The sequence below is a fragment of the Macrobrachium nipponense genome, chromosome 39, assembly GCF_015104395.2.
Source record: "Macrobrachium nipponense isolate FS-2020 chromosome 39, ASM1510439v2, whole genome shotgun sequence".
Taxonomy (NCBI): Eukaryota; Metazoa; Arthropoda; class Malacostraca; order Decapoda; family Palaemonidae; genus Macrobrachium; species Macrobrachium nipponense.
Window position 1 is genome coordinate 31,879,671 of NC_061099.1, and position 20,752 is coordinate 31,900,422.

At 43.2% G+C, this 20,752-nt stretch overlaps 1 protein-coding gene across 5 annotated transcripts in view; it reads left to right on the forward strand.

The window, feature by feature from the left end:
• Positions 1–19,385, forward strand: part of LOC135210268 (mediator of RNA polymerase II transcription subunit 24-like) — an 88,002-nt gene extending 68,617 nt beyond the window's left edge. For 4 of the 5 annotated variants that reach the window (XM_064243136.1, XM_064243138.1, XM_064243137.1 and 1 more), the window contains exons 18-22: positions 14,080–14,293; positions 14,812–14,953; positions 15,765–15,871; positions 17,650–17,853; positions 18,785–19,385. In XM_064243136.1, coding sequence (XP_064099206.1) covers positions 14,080–14,293; positions 14,812–14,953; positions 15,765–15,871; positions 17,650–17,853; positions 18,785–19,138 — 1,021 coding nt within the window. In that variant the 3' untranslated portion in view covers positions 19,139–19,385. The remainder of the gene's footprint in view (positions 1–14,079; positions 14,294–14,811; positions 14,954–15,764; positions 15,872–17,649; positions 17,854–18,784) is intronic. The other variant, XM_064243140.1, reaches the window with a different exon arrangement.
• The last annotated feature ends 1,367 nt before the right edge of the window (positions 19,386–20,752 follow it).

Below are 20,752 nucleotides of genomic sequence, written 5' to 3' on the forward strand. Positions count from 1 at the left end.
CCAAGATTATTAAGTAACAGGGCAGTACTACCATGTTACATTAAAAAGTTTCAGGTTTCCAGATCCTCCCGTCACCACTAGTTGGTTCTCATAGCCTAACCTCAGTAATGAAAGAATGATGATGTAAAGAGTAGGGGGTTTCATAATCTTTTGGTTACCCTTCATGATAGTGACATGCTCTTATGAGAATAGCACTTTCTCAGCTAGACAGCTTTGCATGTAGTGGTATGTAAATGCTTAAGTTAAATAAGAGCTGTGTATTCATGAGGCAAAATGACTTAAAAGTTTTTATTTTTGAGAATATATTCCTGTGGTGTAGCAAATCCCAAAGTTATATTTTGAAACCTTTTGCATAGTATTTGACTTGAATACTTTTACTTTCAGAGGTGAGTGTTACATTTTTCTACTTAAACTCCTTTGGTGTTCAACTTCTAATTATGATGTACTGTACTTTACTATAAATGTGTCATTTTTGTACATGCAACTTCCCCGGCAGATATATACTTAGCTTATGTCTCTGACGTCCCGACAGAATTCAAAACTCGCGGCACACGCTACAGGTAGGTCAGGTGATCACCCTCTCCCGCCGCTGGGTGGCGGGAATAGGAACCATTCCCGTTTTCAGACCAGATTTTTTCTGTCGCCGGAGGAACTAACATCGTTGTTAGTTCCTCCTGCACGGAATTCTGCTTGCTTTGCTAAGGATTGTTTGGTGAAGTATTCTTTCTTTGGCTTTGGTATACGCTGATTTGGACCGTTATTTGGATTTGCTTAGGATTCTTCATTATGGCTGATGTTGTGCCTGAAACTCGTTTTAGGGTTTGTGCGAAAGAAGGATGTAAGGTGAGACTGCCAAAAGCGGCGGTGGACCCTCACACTATTTGTGTTAAATGTAGGGGGAATGAATGCTCAGTTAGTAACACATGTGACGAATGTTTGAGTTTGACTGAAGTTCAATGGAAGAGTTTGACTGCGTATGTAAATAAGTTGGAGAAAGATAGAATTAGGAAAGCTGCTAAAAGTTCAAGTAGGTCCTGCTCTTTGGATCAGGACAATCTTTCTATTTCCAATGTAATTTCTCCTACTGCTAACGCAAGTTCAGCTCCTTCCCCCCGCAGCGAAATCGTAGATTCGTCTCGATCGGAGAAAGCTGCAATGGAAGCGTCGATCCGTAATTTGCAAAGGCAATTACGAGAAATGGAAGTAAGAGTGAAGTGTGCAGTGAAGTGTACAGTGTCCCCAGTGTAGTGAGGGGGCGTCTGACCGACTCCGCATTGCTCCTAGGCCTAGACCTCTTTCAGACTCCCATGACCAAGGGAGGAGGAATGTCGAAAGCCGCAAGGGGGATGTAGAGTATTCCCAACGGTCAGGCGTCCCTTCGGCAGGCCCTGTAGGCTCGTCCCAGGCTGCCTTGGACAGCTATAGACAAAGCGTCCTTAGGAAGTGTTTGTCCGACTCGGATTCTACTTCTCCAAGACGCGGATGGAGCTCCGCGTCTAAGTCGCGCCCTCTGAAGAGAGCCTGGAAGGCGCCTGCAGGAGACGCATTAGACTCCACCCAGAGCCTTTTCCGGAGTATTCTCCCGCTCAGCAAGAAGAGAGCGATGAAGTCTCCTGTTTCTTCTTCCGGAAGGAATTCGTGCTTCTACAAAGAAGTTCTTGGTAGGACTGCAGGAGCAGCTATCCTCTTAGTAGGCTCGCTGTCTAAGGAGCCTTCTCGCATGGAAGGACGTCTCTCTTCCAGTAAAGAGCTCTCTTAAGAGACGGTCGTCAAGTCGGCGTTCGGACTCTGGTAGGCGTCTCTCTCCTGGAAGGCGCTACTTCCCCAACAAGGCCGTTACTATACGCCTCTCCCTTTTGAGAACGATCTACTACTCCGACCAGAAGAGCTTCTTCTAGTAGGATCCCGCATTCGTCTAGACGCCCGAATAAGGGCGCAAGCCCTCTCCTGACAAGGATAGTCGATCCTTTCGTAGGAGTAAAGAATTGTTCTTCTCCTTATGGCGTTTGTCTGAGAGATAGCAAGCCGCCTCTCCTTGCTATCTTAAGGAACAAGATAATCTCCGTTATTCACGGGGACGCAGAGAGAGAGAAGAAGTAGTCCTCGGCCCCCCCAGACGTTCTCGGAGAGATTTTAGCGCCTCTCCTAGCAGGCGCCATCGTGATGTTAGAAGGTATTCTTCAAACAGGCGTTTTACTCCTTCCAGACGCCCAGAACGGGACGCTAGCGCCTCTCCACGCAGACGCCAGGAGCCTGAAAAGAGCAGGATGGGTTCTCTACGCTCTACTCCTGTTAGGCTTTCCTTAGGAGTTACGAGTTTGCCTTCTTACAAAAAGAAACCTTCGGAAGGAAGTAAACCCTCTCCCTGGCAGGAGCCAGGATGAGAGCAGACGTTTTTCTACCCCAAGGCGTGTAGCGCCTGATAGACGCTACCGATGTAACGCTAGCGCCTCTCCTCACAGGCGCCAAGAGCCTGAAAAGAGCCTGTTACGGGATTCTCGCCCTACTCCTTATAGAGTTTCCTGTAAAGATGCGAGCTCTTCCCCTCTCAGGCAGCAAGAACTTTTGAGAAGAAGCATGCATTCTTCTTCTGCGAGGCCCCTTCCAGTAGAAACTGTTTCTTCAGGCAATAGGATCTCTTTGGGGAGTGGTCTTCCTTCCTCTACCAAACTTCCTTCGAAGGAAAAGAGCGCTTCTCCTTCTAGGACTCCTTCTCCGCCAAGAGGCATTCTTCTCCTAATGCTACCTTGAAGAGGTATCTGAGGAGGAACTTCCTGTAGATGCGGGCGTCTCGGATTACAAGAGACTGGCAGCCCTGCTTCTTCAAGAGTTCGGTGACTCTCTTCGTCCTGCAGATCCTCCTTCACCGGGATCACTGCTTTCAAGCACTAAAGCTTTCCAAGTCCTCTTCGTTCGTGAAAATGAATCCGACCCTTTCGATGAAGAAAGCCATCAAGAGCTTGGAGAACTGGCTCCTCTCTAAAAAAGAAGCGGGCAAGACGGTTTTTTTTTCCTGCCCTCTCCTTCGAGTTGGCAGGTAAGCCAGGTGTCTGGTATGACACGAAAGAGCCAATGGGATTCTTCAGCTGATGCTGATTTTTCAGCGTTAGTGGATTCGTCTAGAAGACGCTCTCTTCATTCGCAAAGGCCTCATGGGGAATGTGCGAAATGGACCATTTACTTAAGGGGTCTATTTCGCACACTTGAGGTCTTTAATTTTATGGATTGGGGCCTTGGGAGCCCTTTGCTAAGAGAGCACAGGATCCAGACTTTGTTTCGATGGAAGTTTTTAACAAGTGTACTTTCTTGCCTGGATAAGGCCTTGATGGATGGATCTACGGAGGTGGCTTCTCTCTTTTGGATCGGCAGTCCCTTAAAAGAGATCTGTCTACAGTTCTTTTTTGACGAAATCGGTGTCTCCTCTACAGAGATCCTCTCTGCTTTATTCGCCCCTGTCTAGTCACTGTTTCCACAAGAGACAGTGAGAGATATATCTAAGTCTTTTATCCGGAAAGGCTACTCAGGATCTGCTGCGTAGTCGGCGAAAAGACTAAAACCCAGCAGTACCTTTGGCTAAAAGAGAGAAGCCTGCTTTTCAGCAACCCTTCGAGGGAGAACGACGGCTAGACCCTCTCTTAGGAGTAGGAGACCGGTTAAGAGAGGAAGATCAGCACGTAAGCCCTTCCTAAACCACAATGAGAAAGTAGTCCTCCAGACTACAGTAGGAGCCAGACTGCTGAAGTTGCGAAAGTCTGGGCTCAGAGAGGGGCGGACAACTGTCCCTCTCTATCCTCGAGAGAGGATACCTTATCCCCTTCAGGGAGAAGCCTCCCTTAACAACAACTCCAAGGGAGTTAACAGCAAGATACCGAGATTCTTTAAAGAACCAGGCCCTGGCTACAACTAGTAGAAGAAATGATGGCAAAGAGGCGATAGAAAGGGTTCAAGACCTTCAATCTCCAGGGTTCTACAACCGTCTTTTTGTTTTCTTGTACCAAAAGCCTCAGGAGAGTGGAGACCAGTCCTGGACGTAAGTGCCCTGAATCGCTTCATTGTCAAGATGAAGTTCACGATGGAGACGACTTCCTCCGTTCTTGCAGCGCTTCGTCCAGGGGATTGGATGGTGTCCCTGGACCTTCAGGATGCCTATTTTCATGTACCTATCCATCCCTCGTCCAGGAGGTACCTAAGATTCATGGTACAGGGCAAAGTTTTTCAATTTCGAGCCCTATGCTTCGGTCTTGCCACGGCCCCTCAGGTGTTCACGGGTCTTATGAGGAATGTCGCTCATTGGCTTCATATCGAAGGAGTAAGAATCTCGTTGTATCTCGACGATTGGCTGATCAGGGCCCAATCAAAAGATCGATGTCTGGAGGACTTGAAATTAACACTGGATCTAGTTCAGTCCTTGGGACTGTTACTAAACCTCGGGAAGTCCCAGATGAATCCCCAGCAAAGCATTGTCTATCTGGGGATTCTGATGGATTCTCGGGGTTTTCGTGTGTATCCATCAAAGGAACGACAGGAGAGATGTTTACAGAAAGTGACGACCTTCCTAGAGAAAGAAACAATGTCCGCAGGGGAATGGATGAGTCTTCTGGGGACCCTTTCCTCGTTGGAACAGTTCGTTTCTCTAGGGAGGCTACACTTAAGACCCCTACAATTCTTCCTCAGAGAGAAATGGGATCAGAAGCACCAAGAGCTTTCGGACTCCTTTCAGCTCTCGAAGAGCATAAAAAAGGACCTCAGTTGGTGGTTAGAGCCAAACAGATTGAATCAAGGGCTCTCCCCCTTCAGTTGTCGAGCCCTCGCCTAGTGTTTATTCACAGACGCCTCGGAAAAAGGATGGGGAGCGCTCTAGCTCGAGAGAGAAGTGTCAGGCACCTGGAATGGGGAACAGGTCCCTGTCCTGGATATCAACAAGAAGGAACTGGCAGCAGTCCATCTAGCTCTCGTTCACTTCGAACCTCAAGTATTGGGTTCCGTGTTGCAAGTGAATTCGGACAACACGACAGCTCTAGCCTATAATAAGGCAGGGAGGGACTCACTCCTTCTCCCTGTTCGAGAAAGCAAAGGAGCTTCTTCTTTGGACCGAGGAACGGCGAATAACTCTTCTAACCAGGTTCATCCAGGGGGAAAAGAACGTGAGAGCAGATCTTCTGAGCAGAAGAGATCAGGTCCTTTCCACGGAATGGACTCTGCATTCAGAAGTGTGCGACGAGATTTGGGACCTCTGGGGGAGACCCAATATCGACCTGTTCGCAACGAATTGGAATGCGAGGTTGGAGAACTACTGCTCTCCGATTTCAGATCCAAAGGCAGTTGCAGTGGACGGTCTCCTTCTGGATTGGAAGGGGATCGACGGTACGCTTTTTGTCCTTTCCAAGATAATAGGAGAGGTGGTAAGGAAGTTCGTTTCGACGGAGGGAGCCAAACTGACCCTCATCGCCCCATTCTGGCCAGCCCAAGAATGGTACACAGAGGTACTGGAATGGATGATAGATTTCCGAGGGCCCTTCCACTGCGGAAGGATCTTCTCAGACAGCCCCACTTCGACAGATACCACAAAAACCTCCCCGCTCTCAGTCTGACTGCCTTCAGACTGTTGAAGGGACTCGTCAGAGCCGAGTTTTTCACGCAAGGCTGCAAAGGCAATTGCTAGAGCCAGAAGACCTTCAACTCTTCGCGTGTACCAGTCGAAGTGGGAGGTGTTCCGAAGATGGGCCAAGTCCCAGAAAGTATCCTCTTCCAGTACCTCTGTAAATGAAATAGCGGATTTTCTCCTTTATTTGAGGGAGAAATGCAATCTGGTCCGTTACCACAATAAGGGTGGGGATATAAAAGCATGCTCTCATCTGTTTTTAGACATAGAGGCCTTAATATCTCGGAAGACAAGGATCTGCATGACTTGTTAAGGTCCTTTGAAACCTCGAAGTCCAAGACTATAAGACCACCTAGTTGGAACCTGGATGTGGTCCTTAGATATTTAATGTCCGAGAAATTCGAACCTCCTCAAAATTCCTCATTCAGAGACTTGACTAGAAAGTCTCTCTTTCTCTTTGCACTAGCCTCTGCTAAGAGAGTTAGTGAACTTCAGGCTTTAGAAGGAACTGTGGGCTTTAAGGAAGATTCTGCAGTATGCTCCTTTAATCCCCTGTTTTTAGCAAAGAACGAAAATCCTTCTAAAACCATGGCCAAGGACTTTTGAGATTAAGGGGACTGTCCTCTTTGGTAGGGAGAAGAACTTAGAGAGGACATTGTGCCCAGTCAGGATCCTCAAGTTCTACCTAGAGAGGAAGAAGCTACTTGGTGGAAATGTAGATAGCCTTTGGTGTTACGTAAGAAATCCTGAAGAGGATGATTTCTAAGAATGCTCAAGCTATTTTATTAAAGACGTTATCAAAGAAGCGCATGCTTCCTGTGAAGAGGAACATTTAAGGCTTTAAGAGTCAAAGCACATGAGGTCAGAGCTGTAGCTACCTCTTTAGCGTATCATAGGAATATGTCGATACAGACTCTGTCGAATCCACCTATTGGAGGTGCAATTCGTTTTTTGCATCAATTACTTAAGAGACGTGCGAGTCACTTATGACAAGTGCTTCTCTCTCGGACCGTTCGTGTCTGCGGATTCGTTGCTGGGGCAAGGAGCTGAACCTAAATCCTTTATAGTTAGTTAAGTTAGTATTTTTAAACGTTTTTTGGTGTTGTGTTTTTATGGTCGATTGGAAGAAGTCTTGGGAATGCTCCTTTCAAATCGTAGTGTTAACAAATGTAGTGTGGTCAGGTGGTCGGGATTGGTTTTTCGTGCTCCTTGTTAGTGATTTGGACCTAGGCTCTGTCATGTAAGAGGGTTAGTCCCCGTTGATACGACAAAGGTGAAGGCTCTACCATTGTAAGTGGGTCAGCCCCCATTGGTATGATCCAAGACAAGGCTCTGTCAAGTAAGCGGGCTCGCCCCCATTGACACGATCCAGAAGAGCTATCAGTGTCAGGTCTCATCCCCACTGAAACTCTTCAGGCAAGCAGACTCATAGACAGTAATCATGAAGTCTTCTGCCCAATAAGGTAGGAACCAAGGTTTTAATAAGTTTATATATATGAACCTACACAGATGTTGTTTCCTGTTTTTATTGTTATTTATATTGGAGTAACTATCTCTTACCCGCCACCAAGGGTGTCAATCAGCTAAGTATATATCTGCCGGGGAAGTTGCATGTACAAAAAATGATATTGTTAGTATACAATAAGTTTTGTACATACTTACCGCAGATATATACGATGAATGGCCCACCCATCCTCCCCTCAGGAGATAGGCGTAAGAGAAAAATCTGGTCTGAAAACGGGAATGGTTCCTATTCCCGCCGCCACCCAGCGGTCGGAGAGGGTGATCACCTGACCTACCTGTAGCGTGTGCCGCGAGTTTTGAATTCTGTCGGGACGTCAGAGACATAAGCTAAGTATATATCTGCCGGGTAAGTATGTACAAAACTTTATTGTTTACTAACAATATCATTTTCATACAATCAACTTACCTGTCAGATATATACATAGCTAAGACTCCGTCGTCCCGACAGAAATTCAAATTTCGCGCCACTCGCTACAGGTAGGTCAGGGGTGATCTACCTGCCTGCCCTGGGTGGCAGGACTAGGAACCATCCCCCGTTTTCTATCATATTTCTCTGTCGCCGGTGGTATCAACATTGTTGTTATTACCTCCTGACTTGGATTCTTTTTTCAACATTTGATCAGCGTTTTTTCGACTTTTGGTGACGTATTTGGATCGTGTTTTGGCATTCGCTACTGTGGACTGTTTTTGGATAACTCTTTTGGATTTTTTCTCAATATGTCTGATTCTAATGTGAGTGTGAGAATGTGTGTGAATGTAGGCTGCAGGGTGAGGATACCGAAAGCTTCGGTTGATCCTCACACTGTATGCCGTAAATGTAGGGGGGTGCAGTGTTCTGCTAGTAACACTTGTAAGGAATGCGAGAGTTTGAATGCAGAAGAAATGGAAGACTTTGACTTCTTATTTGAAGAAGTTAGAGAGGGATAGAGTTAGAAGACTGAAAGGTGTGAATTCAAGGCCTATTGAGCCTTTCAATGATAATTTCTAACCCTACTACTGTAGATTCTCCCTATAAATCTCTTTCTCAGAGGTGTCTTTTCGGATTCGGCATCGGAATCGCCAATCTGAAAGCGACAATTCGAGACATGAAGTCCAAGATGGCGGACTCGAAAGGTAGGGCAGTGATAGTGAAAATTTTAGTGAAGTGAGCCCTAATCAGTTGTTGTGGAGGGGGCGTTTGATCGTCCTGCGGCGCTCCCAGGCCTAGACCTCTTCCAAGCTCACATGCCCAGAGGAGAAGGAAAGTCGAAAGCCTTAAGGAGGTCGTGGGGAATCCCCAACGGTCAGACGTCCCTTCAGCTAGCTTTGCTTCATGGCAGCCAGCTCAAGGGCGCTATAGAAAAAGCGTCCTTCGCGAGTGCTTCTCGTCCTCTCCCTCTCCCTCACCTAAACGAGGGTGGAAGGAGTCGAACTTATCGAGACCACTGAAGCGTCATATGAAGCAAGACATTGATTCTAGCCCGGATGCTTCTCGGATGACGCCCCGTCTGCTATTAAGAAGGCGAAGGTGGCGTCAACGTCACCTGCGCTTATGAGGAAGTACCCCATCATGCTTCTTCCTCGAGTGATGACGAAAGGCGTCAGGCACTGGACGTAGGAGAAGCATCAAGGAAAATCATTATGGCGGTGCAGGAACAGCTGTCTTCTCTTGTGGGAGTTTTAGCGCCCCGTCGGAAGGACGTGACGCTTCCTATTAAGAAGTCTCGTCCTCTCGCACCTGCTCGGAAGACGTCTTTTAGAAGTGAAGCGTCAAATCAAGAGGATCGTAGACGTGACGCTCCGTCCAAGATTGTGACGCCGAGTAGGAAGCCCTTAGAAAGCGAAGCGTCTTCCAGACGCGAAGCGTCATCTAAACGTCAACAAGACGTCATACATGACGCTCGGAGAGCGGGAAGCGTCATACATGACGTCTTCTAAAGCGCGAGAGAAGCCGCAGGTTGTGACGCCTTCCAAGTTGATCAGAACGGGAAAAAGGAAAGACTTTCATTCCCTTAGCCCCTCTCCGATCAGGAGTTTGTCTCCCCCAGAAGAGGAAAGTTCTGAAAGGAGAACAGAAACTCAGGATTATCACGAGTTCGAACGAAACTCGGATGATGACGATTTCCCCCCCCAACGGGGAAAGAGAGGGCTTGTCCAAATATAAGGTGTTGACTACCCTGCTTCTGGAGGAATACGGAGACGAGTTGACTCCGGCTGCTCCTCCTTCTCCGCGCTCGCTCTTTTCGAGTGCGGAAGGCGAAGAAAGACTTCGTCTTTTCTGAAGATGAAGCCCACCATCTCGATGAAGCGGGCTTTACACTCCTTAGACGCCTGGATGAAGTCCAAGAAAGACTTAACCAGGACAGTATTTTGCATGCCTCCAACAAGGTTAGCTGGGAAAAGAGGCATATGGTACAAGACGGGGGAGGATATGGGTATCGCTCTCCTTCTACTACAGAGGCAGACTTTTCGACGTTAGTTGACGTTCAAGAAGGCGTCCTAGTCTTAATGCTGCTCGCATTACTTGGAGTATTTCGGACTGGATCATCTCCTCAAGGGACTTTTCCATGTATTGGAAGTCTTCAACTTCTTAGATTGGTCCCTTGGGGTGATGTCCAAGAAAGCTCACGATTCGCAGGGAATCGAACCTGAATCCCTGTTATGCATTTTGTCGTGCATCGACAAAGCAGTACAGGATGGATCTTTGGAAGTCTCTGCATTATTTGGAGCAGGTCTTTTGAAGAAAAGGACAGTGTATGGCGCCTTCTTAACAAAGGCAGTCTCGCATGCGCAGAGGGCAGCTCTACTATATGCACCTCTTTCGGACTATTTGTTCCCTTCTAAGTTAGTGAAGGACGTAGCTCACTCGTTAACTGAGAAGGCGACACAGGATCTTCTGACGCAGTCAGCTAGGAAGAAGAAACCTGCTTTAGTGTCGGACAAGAAAGAACCTAGCTCTTCTAGGCAGCCCTTTCGAGGTGGTCCGATCTCCAGACCTCCCACAGAAAAAGAAGGAAGGCTCCAGAGAGAAGAGGGTTAGGTCCGCCTTTCGTCCCTTTAAAAAGGGCAAATGAAACAATTCTCCTCCAAACACCAGTAGGTGCCAGGCTCATGGAATTCGTGGAAGCCTGGACACTGATAGACGCAGACGCGTCTTCACTAAAGATCATAAGGAAGGGATATCGTCTCCCTTTCCTGAATTCTCCGCCCCTCCAACGTCAATACCAAGGGAACTATCAGCCAAAATACAAGGATCCTGTGCTGAGGGATACTCTTCGATCGATGGTGGAACAAATGTGGGACAAGAGTTGCAGTAGAACTAGTACTGGATCAAAACTCCCCGGGGTTTTACAATCGCCTTTTTCTAGTGGCGAAAGCCTCGGGAGGCTGGAGACCAGTACTAGACGTCAGCGCTCTGAACAAATTTGTTCAGAAGGAGAAGTTCTCCATGGAGACTTCTGCTTCAGTCCTAGCGTCATTACGACAAGGAGATTGGATGGTGTCTCTAGATCTCCAAGACGCCTACTTTCACGTCCCGATCCACCCTTCATCGAAGAAGTACCTCCGTTTCATGACGGGGGGAAGGATCTTTCAGTTCAGAGCCTTGTGTTTCGGCCTGTCCACAGCTCCTCAGGTCTTCACAAGCTGATGAGGAATGTGGCGAGATTTCTTCATCTCAAAGGAGTGAATGTCTCGATGTACCTAGACGACTGGTCTCATCAGGCCAGATCGGAGAGACAGTGTTTGGAGGACCTAAAGTTAACTCTGGATTTTGACCAAGGCGTTGGGATTGCTTGTGAACCTCGAGAAGTCTCAGATGACCCCCAGGCAAGACCTAGTCTATCTGGGGATTCGGATGGATTCTCGGGGTTTTCGAGTTTTTCCTTCGCAAGAGAGAACCGCAAAAGGTTTGAGAATAATCTCTCTCTTCTTAGAGAAGCAGCAAACGTCAGCGAGGGAATGGTTGAGCCTTCTGGGGACGCTTTCCTCGCTGGAACAATTCTTCCCTCTCGGGAGACTTCATATCCGTCCACTTCAATTCTTCCTCAAGAAGTCTTGGAGCTGGAAAAACGGACATCTGTCGGACGTTTTTCCCATTCCAGTGGAGGTAAAGGCACACCTACAGTGGTGGTTGCTGCCCCTGGAAGAGAACAAAGGGATCTCTCTAAGTTCACAGAACCCAGACCTAGTGTTGTTCTCCGACGCGTCGGAGACGGGTTGGGGAGCGACATTTAGGCTCGGAGGAATTGGAAGTGTCAGGCACCTGGGAACCAGCACAGGTGTCCTGGCACATAAATTGCAAAGAGCTCTTCGCCGTACACCTGGCGTTGAAGAGCCTAGAACCTCTGGTGAGAGACAAGGTAATACAAGTAAACGTGGACAACACCACCGCACTTGCATACATTCGGAAACAGGGAGGGACCACACTCCTCGTTCCTTTACGAACTCACGAGGGACCTGTTACTTTGGACGTCTCACAGGAACATCTCCCTGCTGACAAGGTTCGTTACAGGGAGTAAGGAATGTGGGGGCGGACAGGCTCAGCAGGAGGAACCAGGTCCTTCATACAGAATGGACTCTGCACGAGGAAGTGTGTCGCGATCTCTGGTCTCTGGGGTGGGGAACTTCCTCATGTGGATCTATTCGCAACATACATTTCAAAAGGCTCCCAGTGTTTTGCTCGGTCGTGGGAAGACCCAAGAGCAATTATGGGTAGACCGCCTTCCTGCTAAACTGGTCTCGAGTGGACGTGTACGCATTTCCCCCATTCAAAATCCTGGGGTTAGTATTGAAAAAGTTTGTGGCGTCAAAAGAGACGAGGATGACTTTAATAGCCCCCTTTTGGCCGGCCCAGGAATGGTTCACGGAGGTGGTAGAGTGGATCGTAGACTTTCCAAGATCCCTACCAGGAAGGACGGATCTTCTCAGACAACCACACTTCAAGAGGTACCATCAAAACCTCCCCGCTCTCGCTCTGACTGCCTTTCGACTATCGAAAGACTGGTCAGAGCGAGAGGCTTTTCTCGCGAAGTGGCAAGCGCGATCGCGAGAGCTCGCAGAACCTCCACTTCGAAAGTATACATCCGAAGTGGGAGGTCTTTAGAAGGTGGTGTAGAGCCAAGAAGTTGTCCTCCTCCTCTACCTCTATAGCGGAAATTGCTGATTTCTTGCTATTCCTGAGGGTAAAATCGCATCTAGCCGTATCCACAATAAAGGGATACAGGAGTATGCTCTCGGCTGTATTCAGGAACAGAGGTTTAGATCTGGCAAATAACAAAGATCTCCACGATCTCATAAGATCTTTTGAGACGTCAAAGTCTAAGGAACCAGTACCTCCGAACTGGAACTTGGACGTAGTCCTCAAATATTTGTCTTCGGATAGATTCGAGCCTCCGCATCAAGCATCATTTAGAGACGTAACTAGAAAATGCCTATTCCTTTTATCATTAGCGACGGCAAAAAGAATTAGTGAGTTACAAGCTCTGCAGGATAAAGTAGGATTCAAGGGAGACTCGGCGATTTGCTCGTTTAAGACTCTGTTTTTAGCGAAAAACGAGAATCCCACGAATCCCTGGCCTAGGTCATTCGAAATCAAAGGAATGTCTAATCTCGTAGGCAGAGAAGCAGAGAGGTCTCTATGCCCTGTTAGAGCTCTGAAGTTCTATCTTCAGAGGAAGCGTCAGTTGGGAGGCTCTAGACAAGGTCTTTGGTGCGCGGTAAAAGACCCCACAAGACTGATGTCAAAGAACGCTCTAGCGTTCTTTGTAAGAAACGTCATTACGGACGCTCACAAGGTCTGTCCGGACGAACAATTACAACTTCTGAGGTAAAAGCTCATGAAGTACGAGCGGTTGCGACGTCTCTCTCGTTTTATAAGAATATGTCGCTTAAAAACATTTTAGATACGACATATTGGAGATGCAATTCGGTATTTGCATCTCATTACTTGAAAGACGTGCGTGTGACGTATGAGAAGTGCTTTTCTCTAGGTCCTATCGTATCGGACAGGATACGATTTCTGGGTACGGGAGCCGACACCAATCCTTAAATTGTATATACTGTTCTTCTGTTTGGATATGGTCGAGAATCTCTTCGAACAATGGAGGATTCAGGCTCGCACGGGCGGCCGTCTATGTTGTTCATAAGAGAATTCTCGTCATATCCAATTAGTTGAGTATAATTTTTTTTTTGAAAAATTATGTATGTGTGCGTAGTGGTTTTTGAGTTACGGTTGTTGTGACGAGTTCGGGGATAACTCGTAACAATCCTTAGTTCTAACATGGTTAGGATCAGGTGGTCGGGATTGGTTGTGTGCTCCTTCATAAGGTGTATTGTCATATAAGTGGATCAGCACCCATTGACAAAGTCCTTTTAGGCTCTGCTGAGTAAGTGGGTAAGACCCATCGGCAGACCCACAAGAACTCTTGGCCATAGATCACATATCTCGCTAAAGTTTCTTGAGGTGATGCAGACTACTGGGCAAACACCCACCAAGTCTACCCACCTATCAGGTAGGAACCAAGGTTTTATTTATACCTACAACATATGTTGTTTACCTGTCTCCATATAGTAGCTGTCTCTTACCCTCCACCGAAGGGTGCCAATCAGCTATGTATATATCTGACAGGTAAGTTGATTGTATGAAAATGATATTGTTATGTTACATAAAGTTTCATACATACTTACCTGGCAGATATATACAATTAAAGGCCCACCCAGACCTCCCGCAGGAGACAGGTGGAAGAGAGAAAATATGATAGAAAACGGGGATGGTTCCTAGTCCTGCCACCCAGGCAGGCAGGTAGATCACCTGACCTACCTGTAGCGAGTGGCGCGAAATTTGAATTTCTGTCGGGGACGACGGAGTCTTAGCTATGTATATATCTGCCAGGTAAGTATGTATGAAACTTTATTGTAACATAACAATATCATTTTTGTGAGTACTGTATTCTTAATTTTTTTTTTATTCCAAGCAGCATCAGTGGAACAAATGGAAAAGAAGTCAGCATGGCAATGGAAACAAATGCTCCCTCCCTCTTGTCATCCCAAGAACCTCTGTCTCACCTGTTGAAATCCACTTGGCAGCAAATTTTTCCAACTGGAATATTAAGCCACAAAGCCCTGTCTACATTCCAAGATCTACTCAGGCTTGGCGGAACAAGATGGTTTGTCAATGACTTGGTGCAGGTAAGGGCATAATAAATACTAAAAATAGACTAAATTAAGTTTATTTTTCTAGATTTCTGGATAATCTAAACAGAAAATGAATCTGAAAGAGTAGCTTTAGTGAAACTGAATGCAACTACCAATTAGGGAAAAATGGGATAAAGAGGCAATATGATAAACAAGCCATCTTACTGATGAGTTTGTGTGAAACATACGTAATATTTTTAAAACGTTAGAATTCGTTATACAAAGCCAGTACTTTTAAGGTGAGTTCTGTCACTCACAGTTGATGAATCAGATGATCTGATTCTGCAAATACTAACTGACTGCTGTTGGGGATCTGTCTGTGCCTGTACAGTGGTGGTTGCCGTAATTTTAATTTAGTGGAATCATGATGTTCAGATGATTATGTACCCTTGAACTGAGCTATTTGTGAGGAAAGGTTTTGCTTGAAAAACATTTTTGTAATATTACATTTTTGTTTATTAGTTTTATTTTTACAATTCTTTTAGTGAAGGCAATTTTTATTATGCTTTCAGTGCGGTATGCAGATTGTCTTCACTTCAGACCTGAATCGAGCTGTTGACCTGATTTACGGCCTCCTCCATCTGGATGTTGTCGGTTGCACTCTGAGTTTTTTGGTCCATGCACTTCCCTTATACATGACTGGTCCAAATACAGGTACCTATATAAATACAGTTAAGTAGGTGTTCTTAAGATAACATGGTACATGAGAATCTTTTCTCTGAAATGTTTTACTACAATAAAGTTGTAGTAATAATTTAAATGATAGTGCCTCCTGTCCTTTCTTGAAATATTGTTTGTATGATTTCCAGAGATTACACATAGGTAATGTTTTTTAAATTTTCAAGAATTTCTTTTTAAGATTTGTTTTAAAATTGTTATGGGTGGAACAAAATTAAACAATTTGGCTAGAATCAAAACACCCTGCAACATGATTTCAGTCGTTGAAATTAAGTATGATTGAGGAGGATTATATAAGCTTCATTGTCCGAGAATTATACAAACTTCATTGTCCTGTGTCATTTATCTAGAGCACTCTTGATAATGCTTTTGTCATACAGATTTCTTCTTTTTGACTTGTATGTGTTTCTTTGTATTGTCCTTTTGCTCTACTCCCTTTTCCTGGCACTGGCGCAAGGTAGTGCTTCTGGCACCACTGCAAGGGTGCAATACAGCCAACTGATGCCATTGGCACCCTTTTGCCCCCTTTCATATTCGTACACATTATAAGCATTCAACATGTAAATGTTTGTGTAGGGTGGGAAACTGTAGACTTTTAATCTCTTCATAGAAAGTTATACTTTAATGATTTTATCTTTTAGCTGTAGAATTTAAATGTTTACTAGAATGTATTTAGCTAAAAAGTTGGAAAAGAAAGTAAAATCATTGCATCACTGTTGTACAGTATAGTTTTTTTTTTCTTTTGAAGTGTTTTTCATTCTTTTGACAAAACCATTTAAATTTTCAGGTGATTTATTATGTGGGCCAAGGACATGTGCTCTTTCTCGCTTAACGGTCATGATGATTATATCAGCATGGTTAGCTGTTCAGCAGCCATCTTTAGTAAAATCTGAGGTATGGTAGCTTAATTTTTTATTATTATCAAGTATTATATTATTATCTGACCTGCAGTGCTAAATCATTTTTGTTGAGCTATAATGGATAAACTTCTTTGAGTAAGAACAGTACCTATATGCTTTTAGGCATATAAACTTTCATATTAGTCAATACTGAATCTGTTGTTCACATTGTATATCAGACTTACAGTACCGTTGTTGTTGTTACTGGTGCTAATTCCCTTTGCAGATTTAGATCTGTGTATTTAAGCAGAAAAAAAGACGTCACCAAAATTCAGTAATGAGTTTTCCAGAGAAAATGGCTCGAGTACCTTTCATCCTTTAAAAGTTGGCATGATAGAGGGATATTTTACATTTGCAGATGTTGAGATAACTGTAGGAGAGATAAAAACTGGAAAAGTCCAGTAAGTATTAGGGATATCAAATGATAGATATCATTACATATTCAATGTTGTCTGAGCGTTGGTAAGACTTTGTTCTGTATGACCCCATTCACCAAAATTATGTAAGAAATGATAGATTTTCTGTTTATTAATGTCATGAAAAGTCATGGATCACAAGGGTAATCAATTCGATAATACTGTTTTTTTTCCTCCAAAATTTAGAACTTTGTAATTTTGTTATTTAATAACTTGAATTTATTCAGAAGGTGATTCTGACTTTTACTGTAAATATTCCCACTTCTGTCCTTAGCTTTCTTGCTAGTCTCATGTAGAAAATTTTATTACCTACGCTATTATCTTCCATTTAAAAATTCAGTTTATATTTGTAAGTCATATAAAGAAGAGATACAGACATGCATAAACAACCAGCATTAATAATAGTAATACCATTACTAAATACTGAGGTCCCTTGTGTTGATTCCATAAATTGAAATCTGTCTGCAAATAGTAGCCATGATCTATTTATTTCTCTATTATGCCATTTGCTTTTATATAATTGTATGATCTAGAGAAATAGTTGTTCAAACTTAAGTATTGTATGATACTGGTACAGGTACAATCTATGGTATGCATATTTAGTGTCTTGTGTAATATTAATCATAAAGCCAGCTTTGTGGTGCTTGGTGGAATTTAAGATAATAACTCAGCTATTGTACGAAGGTTGTCAGTAAAAGAAGGTTCCCAAAGATTTTTCACAATGAAAAACATGATTATTGGCATTGAATAATATATTTTTGGAAAGCTTAGACTTTTTGCTTTTTTTGTCGTTGAGATCAATGCATTTTTGCATGTGGTGTACCATCTTCTTTATGCCTGAATCGTAGAACTCTCCCGCCGCTCCGCGAAGGTAGCTGAAGACCTCTTTTTTCAGCTCCTCTCCGGTTCTGAAATGCATTATGGATGTCTGTACGTCCGTCTTTGAATTCTCTGCACCATTAGCGCACGTGTTGTACGCTCTTACAATTTTCTCAGTAGACTTCACACAGTTGGGAATGAATGTCCACCAGTGCTGTGTGTTTTGCACACAAAAAACGAATCACAGAGCATAATTCGCACCTGGTGGGAGAAGCAAGTGGGAGGTCCATCTCTTTCGGCTGCAAAGCCAAGGCTGAGTGTCGCAGACAGCTCGCCTGGTGGGGGACTGGAAGAGGAGGAACCAAGCTACTCGCCATTGTTGCCGGATCCCTTGTAACAGCGTTCCTTGCAACTGCAGCTCCTTGAGAACCTTATTATACGGACAACCCAAGTAGTTTACCGCTGAACTAAATAGTTTTCTATAACTTGAGCAAGGTGGCCACATACTAAATCATAACATTTTTATCATTCATAACAGCCAGGGACCGCAAGTAGCACCATGACTGGAGGAACTGGTAATTCAAGAAAGCGTACTTACCATGATCGTGAACTGGAGGAGATGGAGGCAAATCTTCAGCTACATTCAGGAGAACTTGCAATACCACGTGGTACTCCAGGCCTAAGTAGAGATGGAACTTCCCTTTTAGTTGCTGTTGAGTCTCTCTTGAAGTTGATGACTCAAGTAAGTCCTAAAATTTAATACTAAATGTAATGCAAAAACATTATAAACAAAGTGTATTGTTGCTCAAAGGAAATGCTTACTATTTTTGGATATTAAGTTTTATTGGTGCATGTCTGTGCACATACACATATTATTTATTAATACTGTAAGTGACTTATATGAAAAACTTATGTTAAATGTTTTATGCCTTTAGAGACAAATGTTATTAGTGTTTAACATCAAAACTATAGTATTCAGTTGTCAGATATGTTAGATGTTTACAGTTTTAATACATAGTAGATACTTCCTTTGCAATAGACCTTTGCATTCTCAGATAATGGGCATCCCAACCTCACTAAAATTCTCTTGCTGCAAGAGTCCTCGCTTGAAACTCAATTGTGGTTTTTTAATGGGAAAAATATTAGTGCTTAGTGCAAATTTTTTACTGACAACTGGCTGAAAAATAGTCATTTAGACATAGGCAACCAAACAATGAAACATTGGGAATGGAATCATAATTTTATGTTCAAATTGTTTAGAAAGTAATTTCAAATAAATTGTATAGAAGATCATTTCATTTATAGTATTGATCTTCATTTTAATCTTTCTTTTTATTTAATTTTTTCATTGATTATCAAAGATTTTCTTGATTTTGGGATACATTGTTGTGAAGAAGCATAATGATGGAAAGGTTGAGTTATCTGTTGTTTTTGAAACTGGAGAGTACTTTTTCCCTTACTGAAGTTAATTTTGCAGTTGCAGAGATTAGTGTAGCTTTCAATGCCCTGAAATTTAATTTAAACTAAGTAATTTTACATCATTTGCTATGATTATCAATAAGAAGTAGGATTATCTCTCTACTCAGGGATAGAACTGTTACTACCTTTCATGTATTTACTTGCCCAATGCCTGTTAGATAGTTTTTTCATAGTTAAACATTTTTTCTTTTCAGGTTAGTCGAGCTGGTGTAGTAAGCCCAGTCTCTCAGCTGGTAGTGAACATTTTGCACGAACTAATTGGTGCTCCTTATAGCCATACACTTCTTACTCTCACTCCTCCAGCACTTCTCCCAAACTTGGTACCACTACTCTCTGAACCAGATTCATTTACATATGCTCAGCTTTTAGCAATAACTTCTCCTAAAGCTGTGGATACCCTTGAAGGCATCAAGGAGTTTGCAGGCGACCTAATAGATGCCCAGACTCCAGCTCAAGCAGCTGGAGCAAGGCGAGCAGCAGCAAAGTTATTGTGTGTTCAGCGCAATTTAACTCTCTCCGCTGTTTCTTCTCTAGACGTTACTTCTTAAGGTACCTGAATAACACGATTGCAATAATGTATAAGAGTTACTAAGAAGGAATTGTCGAGTAATATAAACCAGTTCTTGAGTTAGTATTTATGCAAATATGTGGACCAGAAAACAGATGGCTGGATACTATGCATAGACTTTTTTGAGGAAAACAAGACACTTTGCACCAAGTTACTAAGTTAAGAAGTTGTTATATAGATGTAACAGTGTTGATTATTTTTTAATAAAGATTTTTTTTATGGTATAACCTAAGATTTCAATTTACACCCATTGCGTTATTCGTTGGTATGTGTCAGAAAGAAAGAGGAAGGAGAAAAACTTAGTTGGAAGAATTTATTGCCAAAAACAATTGAAATATTCAGCACAGTTCAAAATGTTTATTTTTTACTCTCACTACCAGTGTACTTACAGCATATTGAGAATTTATGCCAGAAAAGAAAATTATGTAAATAGAGAGCCACAGATTACCAATGATTATGGAGAGAAAAACATGAGCATCTTATGTTTGAAAGAGGCTCAGTAATAGTGAACTAATCAGTTGTATTGCTCTTAGTGAGGAGTAAGTTTTGTCAAGACTTACTACAGTATCTCACATTAGCAGATATTTTTCTTCAAAACTCTTGTCTCATGGCTGGACTGGACAGAAGTTAAGCAATAAAAATTTGCAATTGAAAGGCAGCAAAACAAAATAAGACTAAATCATCATGGCTATTTGTAAGAGAGACAATGTATAAAGAAGCCTGTGCCAATACATGTGGAAGATGTGGTGTAGCAGAAAAGACCTGATAACCTGGAACATTAATAATTTTGCTGTTTTAAGAAGTTAAGCCTGGATTTTATTACATACCAGTACAAAATTCATTTACCTTAAAGCGAGGAGAAGACCTATGGAGAGTAGGTTGCAAATGTTATAAATAGTGTATATCTCCAAAGCTGCTGCACCAGTGTCTTAGTTATGGATGCTACAAGGTTCCCTGAAATATGAATTTCTTTCCTCAATCCATCTAGACCTACAGTGAACTTGATCTTTGAAATCAGGTAGGGCTTTTTAGTAAGAACTGTTTTTCAGTTGATTTAGAATTACAGTAATGCTTTGTCATAGAAAACAATTAAGACCTTTCTATTTTGTCATAGTTTTACACACAAAGTTTTTCTCTAAGTGGTTCTAGTTTAATGCCAGCAGAGGGAGGATATGAATTCCATTTGTTGTATGCTAGCAACATTTTTCATTCACTGTGAAAACTAAATTTTATTATGAAGAAATTTAACTGGACTAAATTGGTGGTGAGATGTAGCCTCTCTTTAATATTGGAAGTACTACAAGTGTTGTGACATGCTTTTATTCTTTCCACAGTGCTTAGTGAACAATGAATATTTGTATATAGTTCCTGTATGGATTAGTGAAGGCACATTGATATGCTTGTGGTAAGTATTGATAATCAATAGTTTTATGTGATGGGTTAATATTAAACTTGGAGATTCTTGTCAGTCTAGATGCTAAGACTAATACTAAATTGTTGAATAGCTCTGGGGGCACTTTCCATTGTATCATATTAAATATGGGTTATGAATGCCATGATAGTGTCCTGTAATCAGTTACACTTTAGTTGTTAG